Source organism: Gouania willdenowi, chromosome 11, assembly GCF_900634775.1.
Source record: "Gouania willdenowi chromosome 11, fGouWil2.1, whole genome shotgun sequence".
In the NCBI taxonomy this organism is placed as follows: Eukaryota; Metazoa; Chordata; class Actinopteri; order Blenniiformes; family Gobiesocidae; genus Gouania; species Gouania willdenowi.
Genome location: NC_041054.1, coordinates 20,368,083 through 20,382,402, shown reverse-complemented (window position 1 = coordinate 20,382,402; position 14,320 = coordinate 20,368,083). Strand labels below are relative to the sequence as shown.

Below are 14,320 nucleotides of genomic sequence, written 5' to 3'. Positions count from 1 at the left end.
ACCATGATAAATTCTTATTTTTAACCCAAATTCTAACCCAAACAAATGAAATATTCTTACCTTTTTTCAACATGATGGACGCGCATGCGCAGTTCAGCAGGTGCGCATGTTCATTGTCGACCGTAGGAACCTTTCACGGTAGGGTTATTTTACACTACACCAGCATGTTGGCAGGTAAATAAAACTTTCCCCACACAAATAAAATCTCTATTTTCAGCCAGAATAGTCTTTTTGTTAGTTCAGTTATTTTAAAAGGGATTTTAAACTTAAGGTTAGCCACAGGTGCAGGAAAGTTGATGGTCTGTAGATGTTGCAGGAGGTGAAGTAGGAAGGTGGTAGAGTTATTGCACAATGTGATTTAACAAATGGATTTTTATATATATATTTTTAAACTAGAGGGAGCCATTGCAAAAGAGTCAAAGAGCCACATAAGGCTCCAGAGCCGCTGGTTGCAGACACCTGTTGTAGAGGATGCAATACAATTCAATTCAACTTTATTTGTAAAGCGCAATTTACAACAAAGTCATCTCAATGCGCTTATCAAAATATGAAATTCCTAATAAGAAAGAAAAAACCCAACAAGATCCACATGAACAAGCATTTTAGCGACAGTGGGAAGAAACAACTCCCTTTTAACAGGAAGAAATCTCCAGCAGAACCAGGTTCAGAGGTGGCAGCCATCTGCGTCGACTGGTTGGGGTTAGTGGTCAGAAAGACCAACAGAACAGGATAGAGAGATAGAACATCAGTGTCCCAGACTAGTTGAGCCGTGAACCACAGATCAGGAAGTGCCATCATCAGCTTCACGACACCTGAAACAGAGCAGAGAGAGAAGGGCGAGGAGAAGGCACTGACTGCAGAAAAACATGATACGGTATCATCAAGTCAGCCTGTCTTGACCTTGGCCCTTACTCCCAGTGGCCGAGTCAACACTTATTATAAAGGTGACGAAATCTGTTCCCGTTTATTGGTAAGCTAACAGCGACTCCATGATCTGTAAATGCGACCGTTTACAGACGAGCCCATGTCCGCTTTAGCGGTTAGGTTATGATTCAGTCCTGTTTATGCAGACTGTAAATCATAACCAGCTACACCGATACACTGAAACTCAAAGACATTCAAATTTGATTTGGTTTTCATTTTAGACTGGCATGAATTGTCAGTCTCTGTTTTTGCGTTCCATTTGTTTGCAGCGTGGCACTTTTGAAATTAAAAAATTGGTTATTGTTTATTTAGTTTTTTAATATTCCTATTGAGTTAAAAAAATAAATAAAAAAATAAAATCAAAGCCAGAGTTAGTATGTAAGTGTGCCCAGAAGGTAAAGTCAAATAAAAGAATTGGTTTTTGGTCCTAGTGCAATTTCTTTTAGAATTTTTTCCCACTTTCCAAAATATATCATCCCTTGTATATACCAATCAACATCATGCCGAATACTTAACTAATATTTCAGACTCCAATCAAGTTATAGATACATTGAAAGGATGATCAGAGGAAGATATATATTAATTAGTGCAATGTAAAGGCTGTGAATATTTTTTACCTCTTAATTTTACATGTGTGTGTGTTTTGTTTTTTTTCCATTTATATATTTATATAAGGGCTTAATGGCGGACTCGGGTAAGTAATTTTGTAAATTTCATTCTGTACATGTTCACATAAACACAGGTGACAATTAAAGATCCTTTAATTAAAAACAAATACACTTATTAGTGTGCCATCATTTCCACATTTTATTTTTAATTGTTTTTTGTAGTATTATTTTGTTAATATAAAAGAAAATTAGCTATATAGCTCCATATATATATGTGTGTGTGTCTGTTTCTCATAGTGCAGTCTGCTGAGGGGTGAGTGAGAGGTGGGTAGACGGGGGTGGGGTGGGGAGGGGGGAGTCATTTAAAACAGCCATACAAGTACGCATGCGCGTGGATTTGAAGCGAAAACGCCATATTGAATTCCCGTAGGAGTCAGCTAGCGTTTTCCCCCCTATCAGTGTTTTACAGGGGCCGCTTCACCGATGCTCCGGTTACATGTTTAAATCCGGCTCTTTTCGTAACCCCGTAGCGAGCCTTAAGAGAAGCGGATCCCCGGCTGGCTCGCCGCCGCTGTCACACACTTGCTTCGGGGTTTGTTGTTTTTGACCACGGAGAAGAGTTGAATGGATCCCAGGGTGGCTTGGATTCAGCCCGAACAGAAAGGACCTGCGAACGCCTTATGGATGCAAGTCTGGGAGACCTCTCAGGGAGTACGGACCGTCCAGCAGCAGCAGCAGGTCCTCAACCAGAACCACTACACTGCGCTGGATCTACTCAAAAATGTGGCTCTGGCATCGAGTATTAACGTTAGATCCAACCAGAGGACCGGGGGCAGCCATCACAGCATCCTGAACGGAAGCACTGGTGGTGGTGGTGGTAGTAGTAGTAACGTCTCCGTGCTGTCCACCGGTGAGGGGAAACCCCGACCAGTCTCCCCCTCGTCTCCCCGGGACCCCACGGACACCCCCGCGAACAGGACTATGGGGGACACCAACGTGAATAAGAACGAGAGCGGGGCCAACCGCCTTATTAACCTGAGCGAGAGCATGGAAAACAACGTTAACCTGTATCACCACCACCACAACCACCATCATCACCATCACCACCATCATCATCATCAGCACCCGGCCTGCAGTCTGCAGCAGAGCTGCGGGAAGCGGAACCCGCAGCTCCAGCCCTCCGTGCCCGGGAGCTACACGCACGGTCACCACCCGGGCCGGAGGAAAAGTGACAACAAGGCCAGCACCTACGGGATGAATTACTTGCTGTCGAGTTGTTCTAACGGGAATAGCTGTCCGAGCTCATGGACGCCATGGAAGAGCAGGCAGTACTCCCCGGGGGTCCTCGGGTGAGTGAGTGGCGTAACTCGGTCACGGTTACCAGGGTTTAAAAAATAAAAAAAAAAGTTAGATAACCTGCCGTGTTTGCTGCTGGTGTAACGGAACCGTTGATTATACTCAGTTACACCTTCACATATAATGTGCCTTTATATTGCAGTGAAGCTAGTTGGTTTCATTTCCCATGAAGTGGCAACTCTAGACACTACCTATAATATAATGGGTGATTATAATTATTATAATAATACCGGTAATTAGTTCATACTGCTCGGAAACACATGGAAACCACTTGTATTTATAATAATAATAATAATAATAATTATCATTATTATTATTCAAAAGGTTACGTCATTCGGATGTAGCATACGAATATGTACTGTGCACAATAATTAAACAATATTTATAAACTTGTAAATATGCAATAGGAACTGCTCGCCGGTAAATAAAGCCCTATTAAAACAATAACCAGGAATAAATATTTGTTCTCTGGTAAAGATAGTAGCTCTAACAACTGGTAAAATGATCAACTTGGTGATATTACAGCCTGTGCTGCAGTACGGGGTAGAATTTACTGTTTAAGGATGTTTCCGGGTTTTAGCATCACTATTACCTTAATATATTGTCTTCAGACACTCTTCGTTCAAACTCTGGCTGTTTAAATGTACGTTAAAAGCACGGCTTTCATAAGTGTTGAGTAATGGTTCGCCCTCGTCTAAATGTGAGTGAGGTTTTGATCGCCTTTTAATTTGAAGGTTTTGGCCGGATGTGCTCCATTCAAATGTAATAATCCGTTTCTGGGCCAAACCAAATAAGAAGAAGCCGCAGCTAACGGTTTCCACCATAAACTCATTTGTAGTCTTGTCAAAGCTGTAGTTCACATACTAAAAACGACACGACACCAGTGAAATGTGTACATTTGTGACTACACACTGAGCTGTTGAGTAACTTTACATCAAACTCTGGACTTTTCAACATCAGTTGTTGTCAAACTGTGGGCTGTGCCGTGGCCCCTCCCACTTAGAAGAAGGATTGGTTGACAGGCCAATAAAAGTTTAGAGTTCTTCTCTTTTAAAGTGACTTAACTTAGTCCATGTGGAGGCAATGTTTGTGATTCATTCTTAAATTTCACACTAAGTTATAGTAACTTCAAATGAATTCAACCAATGCACCAGCATCATTAATATATACATTTTTAAAAAGATTATCCTACACCATTGGTGAGTAGCTGTTGTTGAACTACTTAAACATCAATTCCACTAGGGCGACTTGGTTATAGAAAAAATTGTTATCACGTAGGGCTGGGCGATAATGCCTAAAAAAAAAAAATCTCAGATTTTTTTTTAAAGAAAATTCAGTTTTGATTTGATTTTTTTTCTTCAATGCACTTAAAAATGACTGCAGACATCAGATAAATTGTCAAAAATGCAACTTTATTGCTGTGATTCTCCTCCAGAGTTAAAATGCATAGAACAATCCCAAAATAAAAAGTAAACGAAGCTCTGTCATTCAACAATTTCAAGCTTTAACCCAGTTTTAGGCAAAAGTGCAACAGCAACTTCACAGTAGCTTAAATTTTCTGGTTGAGAAATCAGATAACTACATATTTTATAACATTACAATGAAAACAATAATAAACTTCCCTTAGCATTGCAGCATAGTGCGAATAAAACATTAAACATGTCTGTGGCACACATGTAAATAAAGAGGGGGCTGGCTCACATTGCGCTACGGTAACCCACAAGGACGGAACGCGAAAAAGTCTGAAAAAACTGGTGGAAAAAAACCAAGTAATTACAATTTTTTTTAAAAACTAAAATTTGCAAAATAAAAATCATTTTTATCTACAAATTTGCTAAATTTCATTCATTTTTTTGCCCAGCCCTCTAATCACGATTATTTTAGTCATAATTGAAATCACGATTATTTGTCAACCGTAAAGTTGTTTATTTTCCTGTAGAAAACAATGTGAAATATATTCTTTAAACATGAATACAATCCTGCAAACACTAAAATCAAGTATGTTGACTTTTGCACACAACAAAAATATTTGGAAAATGTTTTATTTGAATGTAAATAAATAAAAAAAAGGCGCAAAGTATTTGTTTTTCATTACAAAAGCTTCAGGACCGCGAGCAACAACTTCCCCTGTGTTGAACTTAGCCTGCAGGCTAACTTTAGCTCAAAGTTAGTATTAATAATTGTTTTTTCCTGTGTTTTAGCGCTTTATTCTTTGTAAATTGTGGAAGTTTGGTTTATTTTGCAAATAAAACATATGTATAATAAAATAATAAATAAATAAAGTATTATTTTTGTAATTGTTGAGCGTAATAATCAAAATCGTAACTTAATTTCAATGAACTGCACAGCCTTAACCTCCACTATTTCTCTAGTTTTCCAGCTTAATCAGGTTTACAGTAGTCCTTAAAGGAAGATGCTGATATTGTTCTTGCTGAAAATGTTCCTAACTTTTTAAATCCATATGTTTATAAAAATATATCGAGAAATTATGGTATAAGTAGTTATTAAAATTGGCCACGCAGATCAGACATTTCTATAAAATGCCACAAATAACGTATGTAATTTACACTTTTATATGTATTTAATGTTTTTCAATAATACTGTCAAGTTGAAATATTCAAATTGATTTGATAAAAAAAAAAAGTGGCTTAACTTTATCCATATATAGGCAATTTGTGTGATTAATTATTAAATTGTACACTAGGGCTGCAAAAAGGATAATCACGATAATTTTTTAATCAATATTATAATCACGATTATTTATCATGTTAGGGGAAAACATCTGTGTTTTTATTGCACTACTTTTTTAAAAAACAATATGTGTACGGTTTACAGTGCAAAATTAAGCTTTAAATAAGAATTATACAAAAAAAAATAAAAAAAAAATTAACCAAGAATTTAAAGCAAAAAATTAAATGTAAATATTGCAGGCAATCAGATTTATTCAATCCCAACTTGTGTTCCTCACTGTAATTTGAACATCTATGGCTACGTTAACCCACAAGGACGGAACGTGAAAAAGTCCCAAAAAACTGGTGGGGAAAAAAACCCACCAAAAAACCTGTTTTTAGCTACAAATTTGATAAATCAATGTAATCAATTTTTTAGCCCAGCCCTATGTCCTTCTTTACATTTTTTTTTTCCATATTTCTGAGATTTTTATAGGATAATTTGTATTAAAATTCTCGTTACTTCTCAGAACAGTATGAAAAGCTGAGTTAGATGGATTTCTGAGTGCGTCCTAACCCAGACCTTCCCCTAAACAAGTCTCACTGCAGAACTCACTCACACGTGCTGTCCTTTAGTATAGAAAAAGCCAAAAGTGCCACATAATGTTCTGCTGTTTATGTTAATAAATGTGCCTGCGTGACATTATTCATCAGCAAATTTAACCCAGAATTTTCTTACCGGTGAGACTTTATTGAGTTGAAAATATCAAGATTTATATCATATATTGTTATTTTGAGGGAACAATATCGATATACGAGTCTTGGTCCATATTGCCCAGCTCTAATAGAGAGAAATTATGGTATGAGTAGTTTTTAAAATTAGCCAAACAGATCATACACCAAGGTTGAGAACCCCTGGTCTGAAGCCCAGGCTTTAATCTAACAAAGGTAAATACAGATGAGATGCAGACAGCGCCTCATACTGTTGCATGTGATGTGATTTCTGATTTTGTATCGAATGAACATCTTTAAATTAGGGCTGGCCCAATACAATACTGATGTTACGGCCTTGATTATTTGCTGATATTGATATTAATCCGATGCGAAATCAATACGAATCATTCATACTTTTATTATTTGTTTTGTAGTGTGGAATGTTAGAGAATGCTTAATCAAACGATAAAAAGACAACATCACTCAGTAACAATACAACAAATATAAGGAAAAACACATTTCTTATTAACCAATGGGTTACATACATGTCAATCCTAAAAATAAGAGTTTTCTACAATTGAGTTAAATAAAGAAATTGGAAGATTAACCTAAATAAATGTGATTTAAAAAATTATGTACTTAAAGAGATTTTAGATGCATTTGTTGAAATGACACGGAATGACCCAAACATAATGAAATAAATTGTGATATTTGTCAAGGTGACTTACACCCATCTGGGAAATGTCTGCGTAATGAGTATTTGTCTATGTGCAGGTATGCCCCACACCCACGGATTGATGTTGACGGGGAAATGGAAGTTGTAGTCACTGCAGGGAAAGTGTGAAGAACTGAGTTGATGTGGTAGGGCTTGTTTTCTGAAGCAGGTTTTGGCTTGTGCACAGACGGCTTTGCCCCTGTTTGCCTTCAGGGGATCCCTTTATTGGTTCGCATAAGGAGGGAGTTCCACTTAAATAGAAGTGTAGTAACACTAGACTAATACGAGATAAAACACTACAGACTCAGAAAGATGCATCATGGGTGCTCCCGAGGCTATTAAGGAGAGTTTAATCAGAGTTTCATTCAAAAACAATGCCGTGGCGTGGTAAATCCACCATTAACTGGTTTACACTATGGTTTTCTTTCTTTCTTTCTTTCTTTTTTTTATTTTTACCAAATCGTGAGATGCAATAAGCTGCCTTCCTTCACTTCCTCCTGGGCTCTGGTAATTGATTGTGACAGTTTCTCTGTTGTGTATTTCACACTGACATCATGGCATGCATTCCTAGAAAAATGTATGGCCAAAGGGTCTCTAAACAGACTCCCACTGTTCTATGCCATCTGACCGCTCAGAAATCTTTAACATACACATGTGGCATTAGACACAAAGAGCACGTACAGCAACAGTTAGCGTTGGAATCTTTCAATGGGTTAGGGTTAGTCAATATTTTGGACTATTATTATTATTATTATTATTATTATTATTATTATTATTATTATTAATATACAAACACCATCATAATGAAGCCACAACCAACACTCGACTGAGAAGGAAAAGAGATACACCTCAGATATTAGGGCTGGACCATATACCGTGATTCAAGAACAAGTTTTTGATTTTGACGATATAGAAAATGACAACATCACCCATATCAAGATATATCTATATTTTTTTTAACTTGTTTTTACTAGTTGTGATTGTCCTCAAGAGTTGAAATGCATAGAAAAATTAAACCCAAAATAAAAAGTACATGAGGCTCTATCATTCAACAATGTCAAGCTTTAACCCAGGTTTAAGCTAAAGTGCAACCTATGGAACCTCTCCACAATATTCAAATTTTCTGAGATACTTAATTTGGGGTTTTCATTAGTTGTCAGTTATAATCATCAACATTAAAATAAACACTTGAAATAAATCTGTGTGTATGTATGTATGTATATATATATATATATGTATGTATATGTGTATATATATGTGTATATATATGTATGTATATGTGTATATATATATGTATGTATATGTGTATATATATATGTATGTATATGTATATATATATATGTATATATATATATATATATATATATATATAAAATATAAATATTAGGGATGATGTAACGATTCACTCAACTCCCGATACCATTCAATTCACGATACTGGGTTCACGATACGATTCTCTCACGATTTATTTTACAAAATGGGACTGTAGACAAATGATGATTGAAAAATATTCCTTTATATACTGTATTATTTTCCTTTTATTTTTCATTGTCAAAAGAATCCCTTGATAAACTATTCAAAACAATGCATTGTATTTACGTCAGATATTTGTTTGGACCAGCAGAGGGCGCTGGTAACCCAGTGGTCGGTTGGGATGCAGATATTCTGTGCAGTGAAGAAGAGATGCTATGCTAGCAGACAGAGCTAATAGAAAAACGTGACTTTTACAGATATTCACGTAATATTACAGATATTCTTTCAGTGCTAAGGGGGTAAGGAATCATTTAAAATCATGTTTAAGTGTAGAAGGCGGCCAGAAAAAAGTTGTAGCAGATTCGCCCGCCGCCTCAGCATTTGGACAAGAGAAGGATAAATATATAAATGTATATATATATGTTTAAAAAAAGTACTGCGATTCAATTTTCAGAGAATCGATGTGAACCGTGATACCTATGAATCAATTTTTAACTGCCTTACGATTAATCATTACATCTCTAATATATATATATCATACAAGTTTCACTTTTTGAATTGAGTTACTTAAATAAATCAACTTTTTTATGACATTCTAATTTTATGACCAGCACCTGTATGTGTGTGTGTGTGTGTGTGTGTGTGTGTGTGTGTATATATATATATATATATATATATATAACTTCCAGCATGTTGACCAGCTCCTGTTCCTACAGAAGACTTCGACACTCCAAAGCATTATTATTTATTTCAGTCTAAATAATAATAATAAATCACTGAGTAAATAATGATAAATCAGTGAAAGACTAAATGTGATGTGATGTGCATTGTTTTTTGGAACTGTGACATATTTCTAAAAGTTTAGGATTCAACTTATGTGTTTGGATTAGGAAAAACAATTGCGATAATCGTCACTGTAGAATCGCAATACTTGTAAAATCACTATCACAATTTAAATCGAATCGGCACCCAAGAATTAGGATTAAAATCGAATCGGGACAAAAGGGTATCGTCCCAGCCCTAGTTATTTTTGTATTAAAGTACTTGTTTTAGGCGTCGCTGCTTTTGTTACCTCTTAGAACAGCACGAAAAGCTCAGTTAGATGGATTTCTCAGTGCGTCCTAACCCAGACCTTCCCCTAAACATCCACACTACAGAACTCACTCACACATGCTGTCCCTTGTGGTAGAAAAAGCCAAAAGTGCCACATATTGTTCTGCTGTTTGTGTTAATAAATGTGCCTGTGTGGCATTTTTCATCAGCAATAACCTAGAACTGTCTTTCTGGTCAGACTTTATTGAGTTGAAAATATCAAGATTTACAGTATATTGTATATCGATATTTTGAAAAAAAATATTGAGATATGAGTTTTGGTCCATCCACTGGACTCTCTTGGGTTTCACCTCTTCTTGCTTTCAGGACCAGCCTAAACCTTAGTAGCATAAATCAAACAAGATGCTTTAATACTTCAGTTGTGTTGTTTCCTTCCTTAACTGGTGACTGAGGAGGGCACTGTCACTGTCAAACTTTGTCACTTTATAAAAAATAAAGACAATTTGAAATCCATGATATGATGTTGCATGTTATCTATATCTACTATCCTGCTAGAAGTGGGAATCAGAAAATGGATCTACTGGGATCATAAAGAGATGGTCACTATAAAAAATAATGTAGAGGCTCAGATTTTCCATTTCCTGTTATGTCTGCGTCAGTTAACTCTTTCAGTTATGTTTCATTGTCTTTCTCTGTTTAGGCGACTTTACTGGCTATTAAATGGTACTAAACATACTAAAAAGGGTTGATAGAGTCAATTACTGTAATTTTATATTTACTTACATGCTTCAGGTTAGGCTGAAATCACGCAGAATTACGTATATCCCAAGATTGTCAGTTAGCTACACTGCTGGTCACTCAGTCATTTGTTTCATGGATAAAATAACATGGACATGTGTGATATTGGACCAACTAGCCTGTAAGTGAGTATTTAGCTATTTCCATTTTTCACAAAATCCCACATGCCCGTGATTACATAGCACAAGATTTTAAACGAGATTATGAGGGAAAATGGACATAATCGACTGTTTGCTTACTTGCTAGACTGTAAATCACCCGTCTCTCTGGGAAAAATAGCATGTGTGGCATTTTCCCCAAACATGCATGTGTATTATTTCTGTGTCAATTTGGAGCCTTATTTAAAAAGTAAAATAAACAGTTTCTGCATATTCCGTCCATTTTTCGGCGTCCCATACATGTTAGTTACTATTATATTCAAAGTGTTGCCAAAAAACATCTTTACTGCTGCTCTGGCCCTTTCGCCAACCCTGTGAAGGGGACAGAATATACAGTATTTGGTAATATGTAGTGTGATCAAATCAAGTTTTTTCATGTTCTGCCATTTCCCAACAATTGACAGTATGATTGTTGCAGCAAAGATCAGCTATTTTACAAGATAGATTATTAGTAACATTTGTTTGAGTTTTCACGGGAGTTACGAGGCTTCTGCCCAAAACGACCTTCAATGGAAACACGTTCAAAGCGCAATTATACTTTGTCACTTTTATTTTACGAATATCTGTAATCGAGACCCAGATACTGTCTTTCTGCTTAAATTAACATGTTCTAGTAATAATCTGATTTAATTGGCTGTATTGTAATGGTCTGGGATTGGCAATTTCAAGTGATAAACTCATGGGTATTTTGAATGTGCCTCAAACAGCTGGATTATGCTTTGTAGCACGTTCTGCTTTAAAGATCTAAATAGATCATTAGTGTCAAAATCACAAAGTTCAGACTGCTGTTACAAACAATTCTACCACATTCAGTGCTTGTAAAAAAAACACAATTTCCTCTTGTTAGGTTTTAATATTAAATGTTTTTGTTTTTTGTACTGGCTTGATTTAGAGATGAGTTTTTAACAGCTTGTTTGCCTCCTACAAATGCAATCTTCCCTCTAAATAATGGCATGATGTTCTGGCCAATGAAATAGCCCTTCAGTCCCTGCCAATGAATAAAGACACATAATGTGTATTTGTATTTGGCAATTGAACATTGCCAAATACAGTGTTCTCGTTGGAGTTCTTATTTTTTTTCTTCCGCAAGTCCTTTGTCCTGGTGCTCCTCCTAGGCTATTAATGCAGCACTAATAATGACATGTATATCATCTCATAGGGGCAATGTCAAGGGTGTGTAGTCGACCTTTTTTTGAAGCCAAAATGTCAAGGTCAAGGTTGCATCAAGTGTCAAAAAACTAAATGTTCCAAGTTTGATGCTTACATTTATGAAAAGCTCATTTCAAGTGGAGTATTTTATTTATTTGGACCGAAGTTGTATGACCTACCAGTAAAAAGATTGGTTGGGGTCAAAGTTAATGACGTCACAAAAAAAAAAAAATACTTTTTTCCCTATAACTTGGCCACAAATTGAGATACAGTGCTCATTAGGGATCAACTGTTATGGGTTGTTTAGGGCCGATCAGCCTTAGCCAATGGCCGATACGCACTGCTGATTTTCTTGAGCCAATATTTAGAGCCGATACTACTTTTTCTCCCTCAATTTACATCATAAAAATTACACAATGATGATAACAAATGCTACAAGTCTCACGTTTAGAAAAAAAAAGGAACATTTATTGAAATTAACAAAGGTGAGGTAGAACGACACCAAGTAAAAAATATTTAACAAATAATAAAAACAGGTGATGTAGAACAAGTAAAAAATAGTGAGACATCTCATGAAATATTATGAAAGAGAACTGTTCGTCCTTGTTCTGAAAATAGCTTTGACAGAAGTTGGCCTGACTGAAGATGTATTTTATTAACAGGATTATTGATTATAAAGATACATAATTATTAGGGATGTAACAATTAATCGTAGGGCAGTTAAAAATCGATTCGTAGGTATCACAATTGATACTTTTTTTAAACAGCAGAGGATATATTTATCCCTTCTCTTGTCCAGCAGTGTACCGGCGGGCGGAAGCTGCTACTATTTTCTTTCTGGCCGCCTTCTACTCTTACATGTTAATGTTACATGTTCATAAATGATTCCTTACCCCTTTAGCACCGAAAGAATATCTGTAATATTACGTGAATATCTGTAAAAGTCACGTTTTTCTATTAGCTCTGTCTGCTAGCATAGCATCTCTTCTTCACTGCTAGATTATCTGCATGCCAACCGACCATTGGGTTACCAGCACCCTCTGCTGGTCCAAACAAATATCTGACGTAAATCAGTGCAATGACGTTTTTTTTTTTTTTAAGTCCAATTGTTAAGGCACAAAATACATTTTCAGTTGCACTTTAAAAAAAAAAAAGAACTATTATGCAGTTTTGCATTGTTTACTATAGAACCAGAATTTAAATTAATAACCTAAATTGTGAGAGAATCGTATCATGAACCCAGTATCGTGACTCGAATCGTATCGGGAGTTGAGTGAATCATTACATCCCTAATAATTATAGTATTAAAAACAAAAAGAAACCATGAATAATAGTCCATTCCAACACAACCCCAGAACATAAATTATCAGAGGAAAATAATGTGATGTCAGATGCGCATTAAGCAACAAACTGTTCTAGTTTCTGTTCTAAATTGCATCAACATTAACCAGATTAAATATTCAAATAAGTTGTAAATTGCTTCTCAGCGTTAAAAACTTCTCAGCGCAGCGTTGAGTGAAGCAGAGAGGGAGAGAGAAAGAGAAACATACACGCGCTAAAGCTCCAGCCAGCTGCTCGTTAAATACAGCTGCGACACAACACGTGGAACCACGGAACAACCGCTAAGTTAAACAGTTAAAAGATGCTTTCAAAGTTTAAAACTTGCCGTTGTGATTGAAGAGCTTCTTTCACGCTCTGCTAGTGGGGGGATGGGCTGTGCATCCTCTGTCTCCAGCAACAGGAGCAGCCTGTGGCAGCCGCTCTGTTTATAAAGTGGATCGGCGAACGCAGCAGCAAGCAGCGGCGATGCCGATACACGTAAAACACGCAAAAATCGATGAATCGTGTCGATCACGAGTGCTCAGACTGGTAGCATTGAACAACATTTCCTTTCAATGTGAGACCTTGACCTTCGCTCAAGGTCATATTTAAGGTCAATGTCAGTCTTTTTTCCTGCATTATTACTTTCAATTTAATTAGTAAAAAGAACAAACATGTCAACAAATTCAGATTCAGGTTGTCATTTTTGCCATTTTTTTCAAATTGCCAAATACGTATTCGTAGTTTATTTTTATACCTGATAGCCAGCATGTATTCATGTGGAGTTTGTTCTTTCAGTTTTGCAAAATGTTGTGGCAGAAGTGTCTTTGTTGTGACATTAACGTTTACTATCCTGTCTGTTCCAGACTCCACGAAGAGGTGATGGACTTCTACAACTTCATGTCCCCTCGGCCTGAGGAGGCAGCTATGAGGAAGGAGGTGGTAAAGCGGATAGAGATGATCATCAAGGAGCTGTGGCCAACTGCAGATGTAAAAATACACACAACAGCTCTCACCCCACAGAACCAACAGAGTAGCAGCAGATACATTCATGTTAGCATCCAGACCCTCTCTCTTAGAAAGGGAAATCAGAGTTAGGAGTGGAACAACTTGGTTTTAGGGTTGGGCTCAATTATAATTGTAATCATAAAATTGAAAATTAATTACAATTATGGCGTAATTGTATTTTCAAAAATCTGTACACATACACATACACACACACACACACACTTATACAAAGACACACACACACATACACATTGCTGTCGTAATATAGTTAAATTGTAATTAAGTTCAGATAATTGACTTTGTAATTGTAATTGCCATGAAAATTCTATATAAATGGTCAGTTGTAGTTCTACACATATGTAGTTAACAATTATT

The 14,320-nt window shown here is 36.4% G+C and overlaps 1 protein-coding gene across 3 annotated transcripts in view; it reads left to right on the top strand.

The window, feature by feature from the left end:
• The first annotated feature begins 1,947 nt into the window (after positions 1-1,947).
• tent4a (terminal nucleotidyltransferase 4A) overlaps positions 1,948-14,320 on the top strand; it is a 36,821-nt gene continuing 24,448 nt past the window's right edge. For all 3 annotated transcript variants that reach the window (XM_028461890.1, XM_028461889.1, XM_028461888.1), the window contains exons 1-2: positions 1,948-2,881; positions 13,804-13,927. In XM_028461890.1, coding sequence (XP_028317691.1) covers positions 2,157-2,881; positions 13,804-13,927 — 849 coding nt within the window. In that variant the 5' untranslated portion in view covers positions 1,948-2,156. The remainder of the gene's footprint in view (positions 2,882-13,803; positions 13,928-14,320) is intronic.